Here is a 24,751-nt window from a genome sequence, read left to right on the forward strand (position 1 = left end):
AATGAGGAAATATTTTCGTTCGCTCAGAAAACAGCTAATTCGCTACCCAGAAAAAAAAATAATAAACAATATAAAATAAATAAAAGGACTATGCACATGTACGCATTTATACACACATTATGTATATATATATATATATATATATATATATATATATATATATATATATATATATATACACGCGTGCTCAAACACTTTTAGTGTTACACAATTCTGAAGAACTCAATACCAGTCGTAGAGTTGAATTTTTTATACGAAACTCTGGTTTCCTGTCATCATTATTGAAACTTCCTCGTTCAGGTTAAAATGGAGATTTATTCAATGGCGTTTAACATCTGATCGAGAAAGAGAGAGAGAGAGAGAGGGAGAGAGAGAGAGATGTGGGAATGGATAAATGAAAGAAAACAAGCACTCAACAAATCCAGTATAAATTATATATGTTTTAGAACAACTTGAGGTTTCGTAGGCTCGTCATAGAAACCTAGAGGTCTGTCTATAAATTACCAGATATAAATACGTAGTTTGGTCGATTTGTCTTGTTTAACCGTTCTAGGCGGTGCCCCAGCATGGCTACAGTCCACTATCTACAGCGAATAAAAAGATAAAAGCGTTCTTATTGTTCTCGGCGTCTATATTTATAAGATGAAGACAAAAGCATAAGATATTCTAATATCAGTACCAATTTTAAACATCTCAAGAGGAATTATCTGTAATCTGTAACTATTAAAATACTTCACAGATATATTTGAAGTTGGACAAGATGTTTTATTTCAATTAGCTACGTTGCTGTTATAGAGCTGATACTCGATATTAGAGAATTATATGAGAATTAATTAAAATATACAACATATGTTAAAGACACCACTTCTGTCACTATTCAATTATGTAAAAATAAATATGATATTGAGGCGATTGTGTGTTTCTTAAGCATGAAATAGAATAGCAACAGACAGATATTGAAAAAAATATATCTTCTAATTCGAGCGTTTAATGTGATTACTTTATTTACGTCACCGTTTCCCCCAGCTCTAACAAATGATTTGTTTGAGTCTGTTCACTTTTATATGTAGAGGAAGCAAATCAATGAACTGCAGTGTATTGCTGGTACTATTCTTCATGATCAGCGAAAAATCAGGCCAATGGTACTATTCTTCATGATCAGGAGAAAATCAGGCCACGAAAACCTGAACTTAGAACAGAAAGTTAAGAAAAAAACTGTTTTGTCCAGCCGTTAGTGTAACCCTATTAGTCATCTCTGCAGTCCTACTTTGTACTGTATGGGACATTGAAAACCACTCTTTGTATGCATCGATCTTACCCACCCAATACACCACAGCCACAAGTACACACATTCACACACACGACCAGGACGAAAATACCTCTTATACAATGCAATCATTGAAATAATACACTTGATATTCGTATGACATGTACGCATCATGCAAGCATACAAAACCAAGCATAAGTTACATGCACATGCCATTATCATACGTTAATGCATCTTTTCTACGATAATGATAGTTTCCGGAGAGGTGGCTAAAAAATTAATCATGCGTGAACACGTGGCGAATTCATTACGTTGCCAGAACTCGACGCCTTCATTTTCTAGCCAGGCATTGAAATGGAGGCTTCGAAACAAGTTAGATTCAACGTATATATCAACAATGTTTCGTTTAACATTTCCTTGTGTCGGTAGTTGTTAGTTGCTATACGCATCATATACGATGTATCAAAACTGCTCGATATTCCTTCTGGATTCCAAACTTAGGCGGCTGGAAACAATTTACATTTCTTATTCGCAATCTTTTCCTCACGTTTCCCTACCAAAACTAATATTCTCATTTCATGTAAAAACAGAAAGATTGGATGACCACAAACTTCATATTTCGAAGCCTAATAATAACGAACGTTTGTTCAACTACATAGACCAGGCGTGAAATTTCTCAAGGGATTGTGGAGGGGGCTAGTCGATTTCACCGATCTTTGTGTCCTGTTGCTATTTATATTATCGACCCCCAAAATGAAAGGAAGAGTCGACCTCGGCATTATTTGAACTCAGAACGTAAAGACAGACGAAATGCTGCTAATCGTTTTGTTCGGGTTCCTAACGATTCAGCCAGCTAGCCAACTTAATAATAATAATAATAATAATAATAATAATAATAATAATAATAATAATAATAATAATAATAATAATAATAATAATAATAATAATAATAATAATAATAATAATAATAATTTATAATAAATTCACAAGAAATGAAATTTTGGGAGAGCGGGGTTATTCCATAACATCGACCCCACTGTGAGATTAGTGCTTGCCTTATCTAACCCGAAAGAATGAAAGACAACGTCGACCTCGGCTGAGTTTGAACTCATGCCGCTAAGCATTTCACCTGGCATGCTAATGATTCTGGTAATTCGCCAGTTGAAAGAAAATTATGATTGTAGTTTTAAAGTTAGTGAAATTTAGACACAGCCCAACGGCTTTCAGTTTCCGGCATTTACTTCTATACCCTTCTATACACTTCTATACCCTTCTATATATTTCTATACCCTTTAAAATACTAAAGCAATAATGCACCTAGATGTTCTAAAGACTTTTAATCTGAAAACTCAGTGTATGTGTTTCTTTTACAGAAAACAGAGTGCGATAACATTTCCTTCTCTGTGTTATAAATAGACAAATCATTATAGTTGAAACATGTCTTTATCATTAAGTAGGCGATTAAATAGAAACCATGACCTTGTTAAAATACTGAAAAAAAGAAAACGTTTTCATTAAAATTAGATAATAATTACGTCTATTTATCATTTACACACACACACACGTATACAGCGGTGCCTCACAAATACACGTGTGTGTGTGTGCGTGTATGCGTTTATAATTTAATGAATTTCAAAAGGACAGGTTTTATGTATTCACGTTGTCTTACGCTTGTTTCCGATATAAAAATGCATTGAATTCAAATCTATTGTAGCTTCCACGGTGCCATCTAAGTATGAAGTACCCGTAATTAGACCTCGATAGCCTTAAAAGACAGCTCACTTTCTATTAGTGAAATAATAGCCAAGCGGAGAGTACACTTTGTGGTTTTAACCAACAGGATAGCAAGAATTGTGCAAAACCTCACGTAATTAAAAGCTACAAGCAAGGTCACCTGCTGTAGTGTACTCACAGATAGAATTCCGCCGAAAAAGATATCAGAAATTGGTTAAAGGACAACAAAATTCACGACAGTAACTCGTTTGATTAGCTACTTTGAAAAAAGTGAAACGTCAAATAATCTGTTACAAGTATGCATGTCAGTGAAGTTAGACATCGTACTACACGGGGAGAGCAAATATGGCAATATATATATATATATATATGCATATTATACATATACATATATATTTATATGTATATATATATATATATATATATATTACCGTTTACTCAAGCACTAAAGTAAGATAAATATGTCCCCTCTTCTCTGCTTATCTTGCTATCTATCTCACAAGAATATATGCAGGTATTGCGCTGAAACAAATATGGAAATTCACATATATGACAAGCATAATTAACTATATATGTATATGCTTACACGCTATCGGGCACAATATATACGAATAAAAATCTATGTGTGTATACATATATATATATATATATATATATATATATATATATATATATGCATGCCTACATGTGTGTGCCTACATTATACACACTTATATAGTTATTTCGTTATTTAGTTCATGCGATGTACCTTGTTGCTGTGCTTGAAGGTCATTGATGTATGTTATTTTACGATGCGCTTTAGATTTTCATACATTTTTCTATCATTGTCTTCTTTCAGTGCTTGACTTCCAGTGCTTAGCAACCTGGAACAATGGAGATAAAATGTTATATGGAAAGTTTACCGGAGATTCATTGAGTGCTGATCAAAACATGTATCGTTGTATGGTAAGTAAGAATAGATACACCTCTTCATATGACATCTCATTCTTTCTTTGTCATTCAACTCTCTCTGTCGTTCTGTTTCTCTTTTCTCTTGCCATTTATCATCTTTTGCTCTCTGCATCTTGCTCACTCTCGTTCTGCTTCTGTATTTCCCTCTCTTTGTGAGTTATTGATCGTTTATATATGCTTTCGTGAAAAATAGAAATATAATAAAAAGGGAGAGTGAGAGAGAAACAAAGAGAGTGGGAGAGTGAGAGAGAAACAAAGAGAGTGAGAGAGTGTGTGGGATGCAGAATTATACATGTAACCATGTCATATCAAATCATAGAAATAATAAAGCTCACATATACTTTCTCTTCCTCCTCCTCCTCCTCCTTCTCCTCCTTCTCCTCCCCATCCTCCTTCCCATCCTCCTCCCCCCTCTCTCTCTCATACATACGCAGTGCTTATACACTTAGTTTCTTCCATTTTGTTGAATCTTGCCCGATTGTGCCTGTGTGTTTGCACGTGTCTACATACGTTAGTGAATACGTGTGGATTTTATGTGAGTATGTATGTGTGTGTATGTGTGTGTATATGCATGTGTGTGTGTGTGTAGAAATACATAAATGCATATGCCTGGAGATATATGCATATATGTGAATAAATGCATACATACATTTGTGTTTAAATGCATATATATATATCATCATCATCGTTTAACGTTCGCTTTCCATATATATATATACACATATGTGTATGTATTTGTATGTATATATGTGTACATATTTATAAAATATATACATATGCATATATATATTTATGTATAGATATATATCTTTATGCATATATATATATATATATGCATGTATGTGCATATATATTTATATATATGTATATATATATGTATGTATGTGTATATATACATATATATACAGGTATATGTATATATGCTTGTATATATGTATGCGTGTTTGTATATGTATGTATGTGTGTATGTATGTATGATGTATGTATGTATGTATGTATGTATGTATGTATGTATGTGAGAGTAATGGTAGCAAATAAGTGAATGAAACATTATCCAGGTAATTACTTGATTGTAATTAAACCGTGATAACAACGCAGGTGTGTTTGTTTAATATTTGTTTTATTTTGCTTCCCTTTCAATTTTGCTTTCATGATGTTATTGTTGCTGAGTCCCGTGCTAGTCGTGATTGAGCTGAACTATATAATAAAAGCGTTCCTTTCTTGACCATCCTTCCCTGTTTTCGCGTCGCATCCTACATTGTTTAACGCATCATTACTTTTCGTATGGTAATGAGACGTGATTTTCAGGGAATTTAGCGGTTATTTTTGCTGGTTGAACGATTAAGCAGAGACCTTAGTTCTGAGGTTCGATCCTGTTTTCAAATGCCTCACTTAGAATAAGTTTCCATATTCTTTTATGCCAGTGGTTCTCACACACTAATGTATTTTGAAGACTGTCATGATTAATAACAGACGTTCGTTTCCACCTAAACCTGTACAAGACTAAGTGGAAAAAGCAAGAATTACATGGATGTAAGCATTAGTTCCTATATATTTTCCCCTTCGCATAAGTAACGAGGAAAGCGGGGACCTGGCAGAATCGTTAGCCGTCGGATAAAATGCTCAGCAGAGTCATTTACTCTTTTACTTGATTCAGTCATGCTGGAGCACCACCTTTACAGGGACGTAAACACACCAGCATCGGTTGTCAAGTGATGATGGGGAGATAAACTTAGACACACAAACATATACACACGCACATACATACATACATACATACATACATACATACATACATGCATACATACATACATACATATATATATATGTATATATGTATGTGTGTTTGTATACATTAAGCAAAGCATATATGTACGTACGTGTGTGAACGTGTGCGTGAGCATTGTGATATATCTACATATACATATATTTGGACGCCTGTCTACCTGAACAAACAAATTACTTATTTGATATCCCTTTACTTGCTTTAACTAAGCAAGAACAATTAATTAAAACATCGCAAGTTATTGTCAGCGAAATAGAGAGGTGATATTAGATAAGTTTAAGATAGTTTGAAAGAGGGGAGATAGCATGCCAATAGCATGGGCACTAGTAGTTGTGGTATTAGTAATAGTAATATCATTATTAGTTTTCTTCGCGCACTGAACATTATATACATTGGTAGGTAAATGTATAGAAAGTTTGAACATGGCTGAGTGGTCATGTGGTTTATCGGCATTGTCCACGTCATCAATCTTCAGTTTGTGTCAATTGGATTTCGATACATACATAATATATTTATAATATACATATGCATATATATATATATATATTATATATATATATATATATATTATATATATATATATATATATACATACATAATATATATATATATATATAATACACATATGCATATATATATACATACATACATACATATACGTATGTATGTATTTCTCTATAAGCAGAGGGGGAGAGAGAAACAGTTGATTCTATAGATCTTTGGAAACACCTGAGATCTTACATACAACAATGAGACATGATGAAAACGCATTGTTCCACGTTGTCGCCAATCGACTTGGTTGTACTCGTACGCGAATGATTATTTTAGGCCGGACAATTGCTGAACTGTTATTGTTTGTGTTGTTATTGTTGGTGTTTATTTTTCTTATTATTTTTGCTGGTGCCTGCTATTGTTGTTTTTCTTGTTGTTGGCATGGCACACTAGACTCCTATTAGTGTCAGCTAAGCAGAATGAGAAAGTATACGATAGAAATAGAGAGGTAAGCTGAGGGAAAGTGTGACAGACTTAAGTCAAGAGGAAGAGAGAGAGAGATGGTGATAGAGAAAAAGTGAGAGAGAGAGAGATTTATAGGGACAGAGTGAGAATGTTGTTGGAAATAATATCAAAAAGTTTTGAAAATTTGAAGAGGAAGATCATTGTATTTCCAATCTTCGGAAATGATATAGAATTGAGAAGAGAAGCGTTATAGTACACGAGGAGGGGTGGAACTTTACATGTGAGAAGAGAGAGAAAAAGAGAACGATATATATATATGAGCATACATATATTCGCATATGGATTATACATACATGCATACACACATACTCACACACACACACACATATATATATATGTATGTATGTATGTGTATATGTAAATATATATATGTATTTAAAACACTTCGAGTGTATGTATATATAACGTGTGTGTTTATATATACATGCACAATAGAATTTTATGGCGTACCATGATAATCTATACATAGTGGTTGTGGTGGCGGTGTGAGGTGTATTTGGACAATGAGGGATAATTAGAATAAAAGTCTTTCACTCAAGTCAGCTTGAACTTAATGGTATCGAATCCATTGGAATCGAACGTAAGAAACACCGATATTATTAGTGCACTCAATGAAAGAACAATAGCAGCACTGTCATCAAGTGTGTTCAGCCAACTTAGGCGGAATGCTCGCTACGTTTGGGAGGGTGTGTTTGTCTTTTGTTTTTTTTTTTTTCGTTTTTTTGTAACACAGTTGTTTGCGGATAACGGATTTAGTGTGAGTAAAGAAATATTATAATGGAGAAAACGATAGCGCTGCAATATATCGTACGCTTAGGCCTAGGTGATTTTGCTTGTTTAAATCTCGAGATCAAATCAAACGAAAACTGAGATTTCCGGGGTTTTTTTGTTGTTGTTTTTTCATGTAATTCTCGTGGTATTGATAAAATATGTACGAGCTAAGTCCTGTTATTGTTATTGTTGTTGCGATGAAAATTTTTCAAATGCTAACATATAGCCAAAAGGGTTATAGTAATTTTTGCGCGCCATTTTAGCCATTGAAAAATACACACTAACTGTTATAGTCACTTAGAATGTTAAAGAATTTCACGTCCTAAGATATAGAGAGAAAATGATTATAATAGTATTATTTTCTCTCCCAAATACTTGCTCCTCACATACACTCACACATGTATAGACCTACATACATATCTCACCAACTAGAACTCTCAAACATATGTCCTCCACTCTTTAGCTATTTATTCACTACGATACACGCGTGTATACAGACATCTTATTTTATAACTATCACTCAACTACTTCTACCTCTCTTCCTGTCACGCCTGCTTGACCACTACCTTATCTTTGGCGTGACAATCCTCCCTTACTCACGCGGTCCTTATTTTCTTTCTTTTCCCTTCTACGCCACTTCCAATAAAAAAAAGTCCACGCTCCATTTTTTTTTTTCTATTGACCTGTTTACAACATCTGGCTGTTCATCCTCTTTATCTCAGTTGCTTCAACTTTTCCATGGATTATACCTGTTCATGGGACACTTCTTTGAAATCTGGTAAATTCACTGGACTTTTGTTTACTATTGTTGCGCATTTTCACTGAATTCTTTTATTTTCCTTCACTCTACAGAACTTATGCATTTCTCACTCATTTTCAAATTTTATGGCAACCTTCCCTCTGCTAAACATATTTTCCCACCCTTACGTACTTTAGTCATACACATGCACACACAACGGTGACAACCGCAACCTTGCTCTGGCCTTACCATGTAGTTCATCAATGCGTTTATTCCTTCGCTCGTCACTTATACACGTACAATCCACTCCACATTATGCCCGCTTCAAAACAATTACAATGATACTTGCATTCACTCATTCCTTCTTCGGTTTCTAACTCGCACGAATAGAACAGAAACTTCACCTGGTTTCTACCTGCCACTCACTTTTCTTCTCTATCTTTGATCATTTGTGTCTTTTCTTACGATGCAAGTCTAACATCCGAAACGCTAACACTCTGCATTAAACCGTCCAATTTACATAATATTTGACCAACTTTATTCTTCCTGTACTGTCCTGTGCATATGTATTTAGAAATAACACACATTGTGATGGATCCTGTTGATTTTGTTTTTATGAAGAGTTACATTTTTGTGTTATTTGGTCAAGAGGTTAGTAAACAACTTTTTTAATGCTAGAATATCATTATTTCAACTTGTAAGCAGTGAATAACTGAGATTGGAACTTCACGCTTCATTAATCCAATTAGAAAGAACAGCTTTCATTCAGCCCGATTTCTTATTGACAAGGTATACGTTGCCATTAATTTAAGGTGCACATATAAACATTCATTATATATCGCTAATATACAACGTAAGACAGATGGCGTTTGATCTATGTACCTAAAATCAAAATGACAAACGAAATATGCCTAAAAAAATATACGCAAATCAACGTGCTTATGCACACAAGCATACATACATGTGTGCACAACGAGAGGATGTGTGTCTAAGATTACACACACTCAAACACACGGGGACACACACACACATATACATGTAGGAGCACAGATCCAGCTAGCTATATATATATATATATATATATATATATACATATATTCATGTGAGAGAGAGAGATTCTAGGTCATATATACAAATAGATATAAATAATAATATAAATATATTTTAATGTATACATATACATATATATATATATATATATAATATATATATATATATATATATATATATTATATATATATATATATATATATATATATATTATATATATATATATATATATATATATATATACATACATACGTACACACACATTGGCATGTATATTTGTCTATACGAAATAATCTAAATATATTTATTATCATATAAACATACATACACATTCGCAAATACTCTCGTGTGCTGGCTGAGATACCTAATTATGTATACATACGTGTGTTGCTCTGAAATGTTCGCAATCACGTGATTATTCTTGAGAGCGGGAGGAATAAGGAAAAGAGAGGGTGAGAGAGAGAGAGAGAGAGAGAGATGGGTGTTGAGAACATGCGTGCGTAAGCCTTTATCTGTATATATTTGTGTATGTGAGTATAATACATTAAAAACTGAAGAGAAGGAAATACACCGTTACAGCAGGTGCATAAACAATAATACATCTTAATGAATACAAAATAAACTTGAAAACGTCCCTGCAGATATAATGGAAAATTTGGGTGAAGCAAGACAAACAGAACTGTCAGACGTCCATGGAAGTTTTCTTTAAGGAACATCCTGTCATTACAACCAATTCACTGAGTGATATCTCCCGAAAAATCACCTGCAACCCCAGCACACTGTATATCTCATGTCTTTCAATATGAATCCTTCTTTCTTTCTGGTCTGCCTTCGAATTTTACTATCTTCTCTTGTTGATTATCACATTCTCCCGCCTTTTCCTCTCTGTTCTTTAACTAAGTACACATGCGAGAACAAAACTAGGAATCAACGATATGATATATACACATATGTTTATATGTGTGTACATACGAATGAGTAAGTGTAAGTACATATGTGTGTGTATGTACACGTGTGTTTGTGCGTATGTACATATGTGTGTGTGTAACATGTATATATTTACGCACATAAACACACATATACAGATAGATAGATATATAGATAGATAAATACATAGATAAACAGAGATATAGATATAGATAGATAGAGATAGATAGATAGATAGATAGATAGATAGATAGATAGATAGATAGATAGATAGATAGATAGATAGATAGATAGATAGATAATGGGAAGATAGATAGATAGATAGACAGACGAATGGATTCGTGCTTGCATTTGCACACGGTTAATTCCATGTTCATGTCGCACGCTATTAACAAACCCATATAAATGCATGTATTTTATTTTTCTTTGAAAGCTACTCTCTCTATTCACACCCGTATATTCACCAACACAAATGCAAAACACACTTAGGTATCCTAACCACATACACACTCAAGTGCGAGCATCCATGTCTGTCTTGATTTAGAGAGCTTATTGTTAAAGCGTTAAGCAAGACAGAGATTGCTGTACACACACAGATATATACATATCAGTGTTAAAATGTTTCTTAACTTATCTTCTTCTTCTTCTTCTTCTTCTTCTTCTTCTTCTTCTTATTATTATTATTATTATTATTATTATTATTATTATTATTATTATTATTATTATTATTATTTCTACTGTTGTAGTGACTTATCTCAGCTTAGATCTGACTCGTTCAGGAATGTAAACTTTTCTCTGACTAAAGCTTATTAATGTTCTCTTTTCTTTTCATAACTTACTACTACTACTACTACTACTACTACTACTACTACAATAATGTTTTCAAATTTTGCCGCAAAGACAACAATTTTGAGAGAGGGGATAAGTCGATTACATAGACCCGAGTGTTCAACTGGTACTTATTTTAGCGACCCCGAAAGGATGAAAGGCAAAGTCGACCCAGGCGGAATTTGAATTCAGAACATGCAGACGGACGAAATGCCGCTAAGTATTTCGCCCGGCGTGCTAACAGTTCTGCTAGCTCACCGCCTTATAATAATAATAATTTCAAATTCTAAGGCCAACACATTTGGGATGGGTGCCTTGACTAGTCGATTAAAATGACCTCAGAGCTCAATTAGTACTTATTTTATCGACCCCGAAAGGGTGAATGGCGAAGTTTAAGATGGATAACTACCTTTTCGGCTAAGCTTACTTCGCATAGGAAAGACTTGTTATTCCCCTGGTTAAACATATTTTGTGAGATGTAATACCCCTGTACTTAGCGACATGTCTTCCAGCTTTGCACTCTTGGTTCAAATTCAGCTGAGGTCAACTGTATCTTTCATCGTTTTGGGCTCCATAAAATACGTACCACTGGATATGATGTAATCGACTGGTTCTTCTCCAAATTTCAGGACTTGTGCCTATATAAGAATGTTATTTCTAGCAAAAACACGAGTAGTAATGTCATGAATATTTTGTTATTGCAAAAGTTATATAGTCTGTATACTCGTTACTTCTTAATATTTGATTTTCTTTTCCTTTGTTTGTTATTTTTTTCATTGTTTTTGTTTCTCTACAGTCGCCGATTTCATTTTCCTTTTCTAATTAATTATGTATTTTGTTTAGAGAAACATAATACCCACGAGGAATGTTCGCCATCAAAACCTTTATATAACACAAAAAGCTAAACCTACGTAGTACACTCAGAAATCCATTATTTACATAGTCTAAAACATATATACATACACATATACATACATATATCTATCAACATTTCTTTACCTTTTGTTTCGGCCGTTTGTGTGTGTCTGTGTGTTGCGTGTACACTCATTATTCTTGTGCGTATATCTAAACAAAATCCAACATAGGTTCCCTATTCATATAATTGATTTAAAATTCGTTTATCCCTCTATTCTTCCCCTTGTATCCTTTAATTTCTTTTTATAACTAGCTCATGGTATTTGTACGCTTTGTATTATCACGTTGCCATTTTATATAAACTAAACAGTGAATCCAGTTTTCAGAACATTCTTTTTACGTGAATGAAACTTAATATACCTTGTTACTTGCTTGTTTTACGCTTATTTTATATAGGGGAGCAATACTCTACGTACATACCTTTAATAAGGATTTTACTAAAAGGGTCCGTTACAAGATATAACAGTGCGTTATGTAATTGAACTTTTAACTAATACGATTATAGACCCAATATTAATTTCAAATTTTGTCACGAGGCCAGCAATGTCAGAGTAGGTGGGTGTTAGTCGATTACGTCGCCCCCAGCGTTAAACGGGAACTTATCTCATCAATCCCGAATGTATCAAACACAAAGTCGCGCTCGACGGAATTTGAACTCAGAACGCAAACACGGACGAAATGCCGTAAATCATTTCGCCCGGTGTGCTAATGATTCTTATTTCTTTATTGCCCACAAGGGGCTAAACATAGAGGAGACAAACGAGGACAGACATAGGTATTAAGTCGATTACATCGACCCCAGTGCGTACCTGGTACTTAATTTGTCGACCCCGAAAGGATGAAAGGCAAAGTGGACCTCGGCAGAATTTCAACTCAGAATGTAGCGGCAGACGAAATGCCGCTAAGCATTTCAGCCGGTGTGCTAACGATTCTGTCTGCTCACCGCCTACTTGTATTTCAATATTAGAACCATAATTACGTCCTGAGTTCAAATTCTGCCGAGGTCGACTTTCATCCTTTCGGGGTCCATAAATTAAGAGCAATTACGTACTTGAGTAGAGAAGAATATTAGAACCATAACTCAAGGGGCTTACAGAAGGATCTTAAAATATTACGCACAGATGTGTCGCTCCTATAAACGAATACTTATTTTTAACATACAAGTAATTACGAGTTTAATACAGAAAACTTATATATTGTAGTCTGAGAATTATTACATTCATAATCTGAGTTAATATTAGTTTGTCAACGTATTCTTCAGCATTTGTATAAAAATTCTATGCATCTTGAACACGGGTTTTGTTATGGGGCCAAGTTTTACTTTCTGTAACTTGTCTCCATTTCATAAGCTGAAGTCTGTATTGTGATGTATTTTGATTTGTGTCTTGAGAGAATACTGAATTTCTGACACACACACACTTACACACAATTATATATATATATATATATATATATATATATATATATATATATATATATATATACACGCTCTCTCTCTCACATTCGTGAATACACGCTTATACACACACACATACACACATATATATGTGCACATGCTTATATATACATTTAATTATATAATGATATATATGTACATATACAAAATATGTATATGTATTCATAAAAATATATATATATATATATATGTATGTATGCATGTATATATTTTTATAAATATATGTGTGTGTATATGTATATATATATATTATATATATATATATATATGTATGTATGCATGTATATATTTTTATAAATATATGTGTGTGTATATGTATATATATATATACATATATATGTGTGTTTATATATATATCTGTACACAAACACACACATATATATGATCAGAACAATGAAATGTACGAAACTAAAAAAACAAACAAATCATTTAATCAAAATCAAAATAATAAACAAAATATCAATGTCAGTAGAAAAATTAGAATAAACAGACGAGATAGAGAGATAGATAGAGAGAAAGAGGAGAGGTAAGTGGGAGGAGTGAGTTGAAAGAGAGTAGAATAATGAAGGCAACCTTCCAGAGATTCTTTGAAAAAACTCAAGGATGAAAAAATATCAAAAAATTTTTTCATGACCTTCTATGATTATAAGTAAAATTCTTCTAGGGTTTGGCATATTTTTCAAGAACGAATAATGAAAAGAAGAGAAAAAAGAAACTGCTTAAACTAGAGAGCTGTTATGTGTGTTTGCATATGTATACATACGTAGGTATGAGTATATACGTACATAATGTACACACATATGAGTATGAATATATATATGTATATATATATATATATGAACACACACACACACACATATATATGGTGTGTATATGTATATATATAATAGTATTTATGTGTATATATATATATATATATATATATATATATATATATATATATACACACATTTGTATTTATGTCTGTATATGAAGAGAAAGAGAGGCAGATTTAGACGTATGCATGTGTATGAATATATGGATATCTATAATTTGTCAGCGTGCATCCGCACTCACACACACATTCAATGTGTGTTTTATATGCTTATTAATAATATACAAGATTTATATAATGATGGTGCAAAAAATAAGTAGAGAAAGTATATATATATATACATATATATATATATATATATATATATATACATGTACCTATGAATGTGTATGTATATCTATATATGAGAGAGCGAGGTGGGGTGAGAAAAGAAAGAGAGATATCATATATATGTACATAGAGAGATGAGAAATGAGAACTTGCTATGACCTTTATCGAATGCCTGTGGTTTTGGTGGGATACTTCGACATAAGATAAACGTATCTTGGCATCTTTAAAATTTTCCTTCCAATAGTTGACAGATCAAAAGAAACGTTTCACATCTGATGTGAATGATATTTCCATACGTTCATATTTTCAGATTCATCCAGAAAGATATTCTGAACTATTGAGTTGCATACGCTTTATGACAAAAGGTTTATTACGTATGCTTTATTCTTGTTTTACGTACTCTTACACATTCTGTGTATATTTTTTTCACACGTTTTCATATAGCACACGTTATTTATTACTCTCGTAAGCCTGAACGTTGTAAACAACATTATTCCAGCGTATGGTTACATGTTGTGTATATGGATATGTTGACGTTGCCGCTCACAATATCCGATATTATCTACGTAAGTATTATGTGATACGTATTATTTCAACGCGCGTACTCGAACCTTTCATCGATTCCATATTTCGTCTCACAGTACATATTAGTTTCAAATTTTGGTACAAGGCCAGCAAAGTCGACCTCGGCGGTATTTTGGTACAAGGTCGGCAAAGTCGGCCTCGGCGAAATTTGAACTCAGAACGTAGCGGCAGACGAAATACCTATTTCTTTACTACCCACAAGGGGCTAAACACTGAGGGGACAAACAAGGACAGACAAACAGATTAAGTCGATTACATCGACCCCAGTGCGTAACTGGTACTTAATTTATCGACCCCGAAAGGATGAAAGGCAAAGTCGACATCGGCGGAATTTGAACTCAGAACGCAGCGGCAGACGAAATACCGCTTACCATTTCGGCCGGCGTACCAATGTTTCTGCCAGCTCGCCGCCTTTTCCATGAAATATATTGGCATATGAATAAGCATAGACAGATAAATCAAATATTACTAACACCAAATTAGTAATTCATATATTTGTTTTGACTGCAACTAGTAACATCGAATTCTCGCTCACATATGAATATATAGAAATGGTAATTTTTTATTTTAGTGTCTATAAAAACATATTGAAGAATGAAAAACACTTGGAAGATAAATTTTAAATGAAATGTCTATAAGTAAAGGAAATTCGTCATTTTACTTGATACAAACCCAATATATATATATATCGATATTAATACCCTAAAACCATTAATGTGCCAATAGAAACAACAGAAGACTTCTCCGTGTAGTGTTGTAAACTATTATTAAGGCAGAGCCCGTCCTTCTGCAAGCTTCGCAACAGAGGAGTGAATTCAGTTATTGCAAAATGAGGATACACGCACATCTTATGGCAGAACTAGTTCCAGCTACATCCTATCTCTTTCTACGTACATGGAATGAGTTAATGGAGAACTTTTTGGTCATAAACGCTTGAATGCAGTGGAGGTGATAAGACAAGTTATTCCTTTATTGCAGTTTATTCTAAGTTATCCTACGTTCTGCATTATCTTACGTAGCCTCGAGCTTATTGTTAAGTGGATAATAACGTAAGTTAAATTACTTCCACCATGAGATTATGTACAGAAACAGAGTATATGTGATATCAGAGAAGATCTCCCTCCCAGCCACTCTCTCTCTCTCTCTCTCTCTCCTCTCTCTCTCTCTCTCTCTCTCTTTCCACACTTATCTCGGCAAATAATAGGCATATACACACGAACGTAGCTATAATGCACATATATACATAAGGGCGTACACACCTACATACATATATACATATATATACACATAATCCTTGGACTTCCTTACAGTTTCTGAGCTCTAAATTCTACAAGAGAAGGCAGTTTTTAAAGTGGAATTTTTTGATGGAAAATGCCAATCCAATGTGCCAAACAGTTAAATAAAACCCAAGAGAATGTGACAGCGAAGCAAACTTGTTAACCATGCAGGCATTCCATTTCTCTGCTAATTAAAAATCAAAACAAACAAAACCCTAATCAAATTAAAGCTGGCTTCCTGTACAGAAAATAATCTACATTTACATTACTGTCAAACAATGGAAGGTTAATGTTTTATCAATATACATATACACACACAACACACACACACACTAAGTAGACAAGATGAGAGTCAGTGTGTGGAACAACGCAATAACAAGTACACGATATTTTAAAAAAATAATAATAAAAAAGGTAAATATATTTACCTTATAACATCCCTACTCATCTGTGTTACAGGTTTTACGATTCAAATACATGCTAATGCTAAAACAAGCTTAATCCACTTACATTGCAACGAAGCAAATAATGCAAGTCCAAGATGCGCATCAAAATTAATTTCTTCAGCAAAGAATGTTTTTTGTCCTTTTTTCTTTTTTATTTCTTTCCTCTGTTCCGGTTCGTTTCTTAATCTTTTGTTTCGTTTATTAGAGCGAAAGAAAAAAAAAAGAAGGTCGGAAACGTAACATAATGATAATAATAATAATAATAATAATAATAATAATAATAATAATATAATAATAATAAAAATAATAATAAAAATAATAATAAAAATAATAATAACAATAATAATAATAATAATAAGAGCTACAACGACAACTACAACAACAACAACAATAATAATAATAAAAATAGCCACAACGACAACAACAAAAACAACAACAATAACAATGATGATGATGATGATGATAATAATAATAGTAATAGGAACAACAACAACAGCAACAACGAGAAAATAACAAAAGCAGAACTAACAAGCCATTTATTCGTCTGTTTTAGGATCTGACGGACCCTGCTTCCTTTCCAAGTTGCAAACTATAATCCAGTTTAGTCATAACAGACAAACAGATAATATAGACGCCATGTTTTTATACATGTACCAACAAGATAGGTTGTTGATTCCACATACGCTACACACGCATACTCAAAGGATAGTACATAAATACATACACCCATACATACAAATAGATAGATAGATACATAGATAGAGAGATAGATAGATAGATAGATAGATAGATAGATAGATAGATAGATAGATAGATAGATAGATAGATAGATAATGGATAAATAGATAGATAGATAGATAGATAGATAGATAGATAGATAGATAGATAGACAGACAGACAGATAATGGATAGATAAATTGATAGATAGACAGATAGCTAGATAGATGCATGGATGGATGGATATTTAAACTTTGATTTTGGAGTTAGAAAGTCTTAGTTCAATTTAGTGCTGTTTAAACACCGAATAGAAATATGGATTAAGTTAAATCCTTCGGAGCATTTAGCTGGTCATTCTCATCTTTTGAACATGTCGTCTCCTTATCCCAAACATAATTTATTCATTATTGCTATAAGATATACAAGATATAGTAAACTTTGGCTGATATATTCTGACTCATACAGACTGAGTTCTTGTCATCTAAATAACAACGTAACGTTGACCGCCCACAGAAAAGCATGTAAAATTATAAAATTAATAATAATACGAACAATATTGGGCTATCGGTCATGACCGAAAAACTTACTCATCGTATAATAATATGTCACAGGAAAAACCCTTAATTAGAGTTATGTCTTGACGAAGACTTAGTCATCGAATACTGTGCCAAGACTAATTCCTTCTCAAACCTACTGATTATGGTCAGGAAACACGATTAGATAGTAGTGCTCTCATACGTATTAACATGAGTTAAGAAAAATGTCTTGAAACAGTCTAAATTATGAAAGATACTAGTAGTAACAAACTAACGTCTGAGGAAGGACGCTTAAATCTTTTAACTAAATCAAAATCAGGTAAGATAACTTAAATAAGATCAGTCGATTGAAACAGACGTGGACTAAACGAAATGAACTTGTACGACTACTCGTCTTGCTAAATAATTATCACTCTACTACGGTTGCTATACACATATGCAAGAGCATTTTCCCTGATTGTTAACAGCATCAGTATATAATCACAATATAATCTTCATATTTTTGCAGATGGAATAGCAGGCGGCTAATAAGACTATATATTTCAATCACGTGTGCGGTATCTTACTTAGAATTTCAAAAGCAGACAAAAATAATATATAAAAGCAAAACAAAAACCAAATAAAAAAGCAATAGTATCGCGTTTGCTGAAAACTGTCTTTAAATTTATTTGCGTCACGTTTTCATTTAATAACATAATATGGCGAATTTAACTTCATGTTAGGTTTTATGTATTTCCGGCAACCTTCTAGTATAATAACTACTGCAAGTCACTCGCTAATAGTTTCTCGTTTTAGTGGAATTCATATATATATATATATATATATATATATATATATATATATAATATATATATATATATATATATATATATATATATCTATATATATATATATATATATATTATATATATATATATATATATATAATATATATATATATATATATATATATATAATATATTATATATTTATATTTATGTAATTCATATATATATATATATATATATATATATATATATATATATATATATATGCATGTATGTATGTATATATATTATACTATATTCACTCAGCAATTATTTGAAGATAAATAAATTGAAAATATGTAATGGAAATCTCATTATCAGAGTGGGCTTGCTGAGCGTTAGGTTCAACACCAACGCCATCATTACCAGTAGCAAAAATTATCAACATATTTGAGACAAAAGATATGGTCGACTATAAGTCGTTCGACCTTCTAGAAATAACAGCCAAATCTCACTCATATAACACCTTATCTTTTTAAGAAAATTCGATACAGGATGCAGATTACCTTAAATTAAACAACTGGCCGATCATGGATGGAACATTGATTATCAAAGTTCAGCTCAATAATCAATTTTTATACTTGTTCCTTATGTTTTGTCACTATTTTTACAATCATCATCATTGTCATCGTGTCCAATGTCGTCATCACTTCGATCGTTAACACCTAACTCCTCTTTACCACCATCGCCATTGCCATCTTTGTCTTGTCTTGAGTTTAAAATGTGGTGATGGTTGAAGTGGGGTTAGTGGTAGTGTTGTATGATGATGACGATGGCCAAATTGAAGTTACTAACTGAGAAATAAAATACAAATAAATACTATAATACTGCATGGTTTGTGTGTATATGTGTATATATGCGTGTAAATGCGCGTATATGTATGTGCGCACCCGCGTGTGAGAGAGATGAGAGAGAGAGAGAGAGAGAGAGAGAGAGAGAGAGATAAAGAGAGTGATAGAGAGAGAATTAAATGCTGGAACCTTCTGATTAACATTTCCTCATATTATGTCAAAACGACGAAGCTGTCTATCAGAAGGGTTGCTATACCGCCAATTAGTGGTGAATGCGTTAACAATATTTATAAGATCCGATATATATATGCATTGCATATTTTATTCAATATGTAATATATATATATATATATATATATATGTATATATATATGCACCAACTGCATATCTATTAAATTTATATTATATATATATATATATATATTATATATATATAATATATAAATGTATATATGTGTTTGTGTTGCAGTTTTTTTTTTTCGAAGTGTTAAAGTACATTACCCTCCAAGGATCATCCAATTAGTACTATTGTCATTGGTTGTTGAAATCTATGAACGATTTAAATTCTTGAGATTTCATCCTAAACATTCTCTAGTTAAAAGTATTATGAAGTTTGTTTTTTTTTTACCTCCTCAACGTCATGTTTGAGACGTGGAAGATTTTTTTTAAGGGTAATCCGTTTGAAAGAATAAGGAATCAATAGGAAGAGTCGTATATAATACGGATTGTAAGGAATGCGTTGGTGTATATATATGTGTGTACATACAGGCAATCTGTGTATTTTTTTGTGCGTGTATGCGTACATATGCGTCTATGTATTGATTTGCGCGTGCGTATTTATTACACTACTTAATATATGTATTTTCATTCAATAGTATTTGTGGGAAATGACACATATTTTGAAGTGGTTTTGAGAAAATATTATTAAATTTTTCAAGAGAATACTACGTACATTAACACAAAGTTATGCTTCTATTACTGTAATAGTCGTGGTTGGAATAATAATAATAATATAATAATAATAGTAATAATAATAATAATAATAATAATAATAATAATAATAATAATATTATTATTATTATATTATTATTATTATTATTATTATTATTATTATTATTATTATCCTTTCTGTTGTGGGCTTCAAAGCCTGAAATTTAATGGGAGAAGACCAGCCGTTTCACTGGTACTTAATTTATCGACCCCCGAAAGATGACAGGATAAAAAATCAACCTCTGCAGAATTTTTACCTCAGAACGTAAAGTCGGACGATGTGTTTCTAAGTATTTTGGTCGGCGTGCTGATGATTCTAAGTCCTAATTCTAGAATATCAGAACTTTAGCATAAACTTGACCACAATATCTGCAACGGCCAAAAAGATTTTGCAGTTTCGAGTATATTTTACCTGTTCATGTTCTTTCCTTTTTAATTCTCCTTGTAATCTTTTAAGTCACCAAAATGCAATGCTCTCCTTTTATTTATCTAAATTCATTATATTTCTTTCGTTGCAGATACATGATTTCTACGCCAGCGAAGGCTTATTAGCAATGTCAATCGATGCCAGTTGTCAAGGCCCGCAGTCGCCTCAAGTTGGACCATTTACTATGGAGTTACAGCGAAGTAAGTGATGTCGGGTTATATCCATTTTATTACTGGCTTCAAAAACTTCAGGCTACATGCATACATGTGTATATATATTCATATACACGGATGTATGTAGATTTGTGAATATTAAGTCTTCTGCTGTTAATCTTGTAGCCAGAATACCCAGTTTCATGTTCGGCTACCCTCCAATAAACGGAAAATTATAGTCTAGAGTTTAGCTCCTCTTTAAACCATTCTTTGGCTATTATCTACAATACACCGAACGTCTGTTCACTGATGTCTACATCACAATGTCACGTGTACCGGTAAAAATTTTCATCAAAATATGTCACATAGCGTAGCTATGAACATCTAAGAGATAAACAGGGGTGTTGAAAGGTGCAAGTAATTATCAGATTTCAAGGCATGAAACACCTTGTTATTTTTTTTCCAGAAAAATTTCTAACCTCTTGCTTTCGTACATATACTTAGCATCAGACGTTACATTTCCTGATAGAATATGATATAGACTTTAACTAATGAAATCATATATATAAACACATATACACAGGTATGTATATATATATATGCACATACGTATATTGCTTATATTTTGAGGTACGTGTGAGTGTGGTGTGTAATTAAATCCGTCGGAGAAAAAAAGGTTAACGCGAAAGGGAAATTAATATTAACACGGTAAAATTCAATCTAGGATGAAAAAAAAAATTATATTTTCTTATTTGGTTCTTATAGTTATCAAAAACTAACAATATGATTTGATAAAATAATTTATAAAATAAAGTGAACGTATTATGAAAGAAAAAAAAATGATGTGATTAGCTATATATAAGAATTTTAATTTCCTTTGTATTTAATGAGGTTGAAAAAAAGCTTAGGAAATACAGATGCACATAGGGTATTGAAAAGTATACTGAATATGATAGGGAGATATAAGAGAGACAGTGGCGAGAGAAGGAAGAAAGAGAGAGAGAGACGATAAGAAAGTGAGTGATAAAGAGAATCTGAGGATAGTATGGGGGTGAATTAATTAAAAATGGTAAAACACGTATATAGTAAGGTTTAGGAGTATATATTATATATAAATGTATAAGTATACGTAAATAATATACTTATCTTTCGCTTGTTATTTTCATAACAATTGTGTCTCTTTCTTAAAGTCATTTTCTTTCCTGCGCTCTCTCTCTCTATCTCTGTATCTCCTTCACTCTTTATATATATATATATATATATATATATATATATATATATATATTATATATATATATATATATATATACATGTATGTATGTATATATATATATTCATATATATATAAACGCACTCACATGTACTCATACAACTACAAACACACATTTATATGACACACAGGGAAACTAATACATCCACAGGTGAGTGTGTGTGTGTGTATATATACATATATATATATAAATGAGAAAGAGACAGAGTCAGAGATGCAGAGAGACATAGATAGAGACGGATAGACAAATGACTTATGCGCAAAGTGCCAGCTACATTTAATGGACAGGTTGACCAAAATGATCAAATAATGCAACAAATGCATAGTATATAGACGCTAGTCTCCTGGAATCTGATCAATATTTAATTAGGTCTTGCATATTTCTGAGGTCAATCAAGGTCCTTGGCATATGTGGTCGGACTTGCTCTGTTACTTGCTAATATTCTCTGTTTTACGCACACTCACACACAAGCATTATTACATTCATTTTTATATCTCCGACTCACTCCACTCTCTCGACATCTATTGCCCCTGCTCTCTCTCTCTCTCTCTCTCTCTCTCTCTCTCTCTCATACGTTCATACTATCTCGCTTTCATCTTCAGCTTTTAATAATACTGCATATAGTTTTTCTCTGTAACACTCTCCTCTCTCTCTCTCTCTCTCTCTCTCTCGCTCTCTCTTCTCTCTTATCAATAATTCTCCTTACTCCTTGATCACGTAGAACAAGTTTATTGCAGTTGCCAAAATCATTCTACAAACGCCATCAATAACATATATCAATTTCTTCTTGCAACTCATCAGAAATGCATTTCCATCGTCTAGCAATAATAATAATAATAATAATAATAATAATAATAATAATAACAATAATAACAATAATAATAATAATTGCGAACGGCGGGAAAGTTGATAGGAAATGTTAATCTCTATGTTTGCCAGGGCTGGTGAATTTTAAGACTATGACCCCTCTTAGCAGGTTCTGTTGGCGCTGGTTCATGACTTTCGTTTAAGAAGTGTATATGCGTGCGTATATACATATATATATATGTGTGTGTGTGTGTGTGTGTGTGCATACTTTCTATATGCGACTCAATATATATATACACTCATGCACACATATACTAAGTCGCATATAGAAGGTGAGGTGTCTATATGTGTATGAGTGTGTGTGTATGTATGTATGTATGTGTGTGTGTGTGTGTGTGTAACATATATGCCTGCATGTGTTTATTCACACGCAGGCTTATATTTATTATACATGCATATGAAAACGATGAAAATGTGTGTATCATTTTAGCTGGTTATGGTATGGTGAACCGGCTACAAAGATCAATGTGATGTGTGAATATGTGTATGTCTGCGCGCGCAGACACACACACACACACACATATGTATGTATGTATGTATGTATGACTGATAATCATTGATCAGTAATGTCGACGTTGTTGATGGAATGGTATCGTGGCGGGAAAACGTTGTGTGGTACGTGGATGACTAAGATATCTGGTGGGTGTTGAAGAAAGAAATGCTGAATGGTGATGGTAGATGATTGGGGTGAGAGAAGCATGGCTTCGATAATTTGATGCAATTTGAATTGAAAATTATGTTTACGCTTTCCATGGCGATGCCCCAACGAATGTATATGAATACATACATGCGTGTGAGTGTGCGTTTAAACTTTTGAAGACATATAAGCCAATAGATTAACTTATAACCAGAAAGTACGAAATATTAAAATCGTATACATCTACATAACATGCAAGCACACATTTATCCATTCATACATGCATACCTGTCTACCTGTCTAATTATATGACAGGCTCTCGTGTATTTGAGAAGCTTTGATAAACTGAAATTTTTCAATCAATCAGTAAACGATATTTAACGTTGTTTAAGAAAATCATGTAGGGGAGATAATTCAACTAAGATCCGCTGACGGAAACTTTTGTACAACAAAGTCAAACCATATTATTGTGGACGTGATCTATAAAACCAACTTTTGAAAACAACTGACCTATTTTGGTACTACTAAACACATGTATATGATTACAGGTATTTTCTCCAGATGCTTACACTCTGAGCTCAACTCTCGCTGAGTCAAATTCGCTTTTTGCGTCCCACCAGTATGTTCCTGATCGAGCCATGCCAGGATCATAAGGGCCGGTTTC

The 24,751-nt window shown here is 32.8% G+C and overlaps 1 protein-coding gene across 1 annotated transcript in view; it reads left to right on the plus strand.

Moving 5' to 3' along the window:
* Positions 1–24,751, plus strand: part of LOC115218431 — a 598,209-nt gene that overhangs the window by 514,926 nt on the left and 58,532 nt on the right. The window contains exons 6-7 of the mRNA XM_029788240.2: positions 3,840–3,946; positions 21,252–21,360. Coding sequence (XP_029644100.1) covers positions 3,840–3,946; positions 21,252–21,360 — 216 coding nt within the window. The remainder of the gene's footprint in view (positions 1–3,839; positions 3,947–21,251; positions 21,361–24,751) is intronic.

The sequence above is a fragment of the Octopus sinensis genome, linkage group LG13 (genome assembly GCF_006345805.1).
Source record: "Octopus sinensis linkage group LG13, ASM634580v1, whole genome shotgun sequence".
Classification (NCBI taxonomy): domain Eukaryota; kingdom Metazoa; phylum Mollusca; class Cephalopoda; order Octopoda; family Octopodidae; genus Octopus; species Octopus sinensis.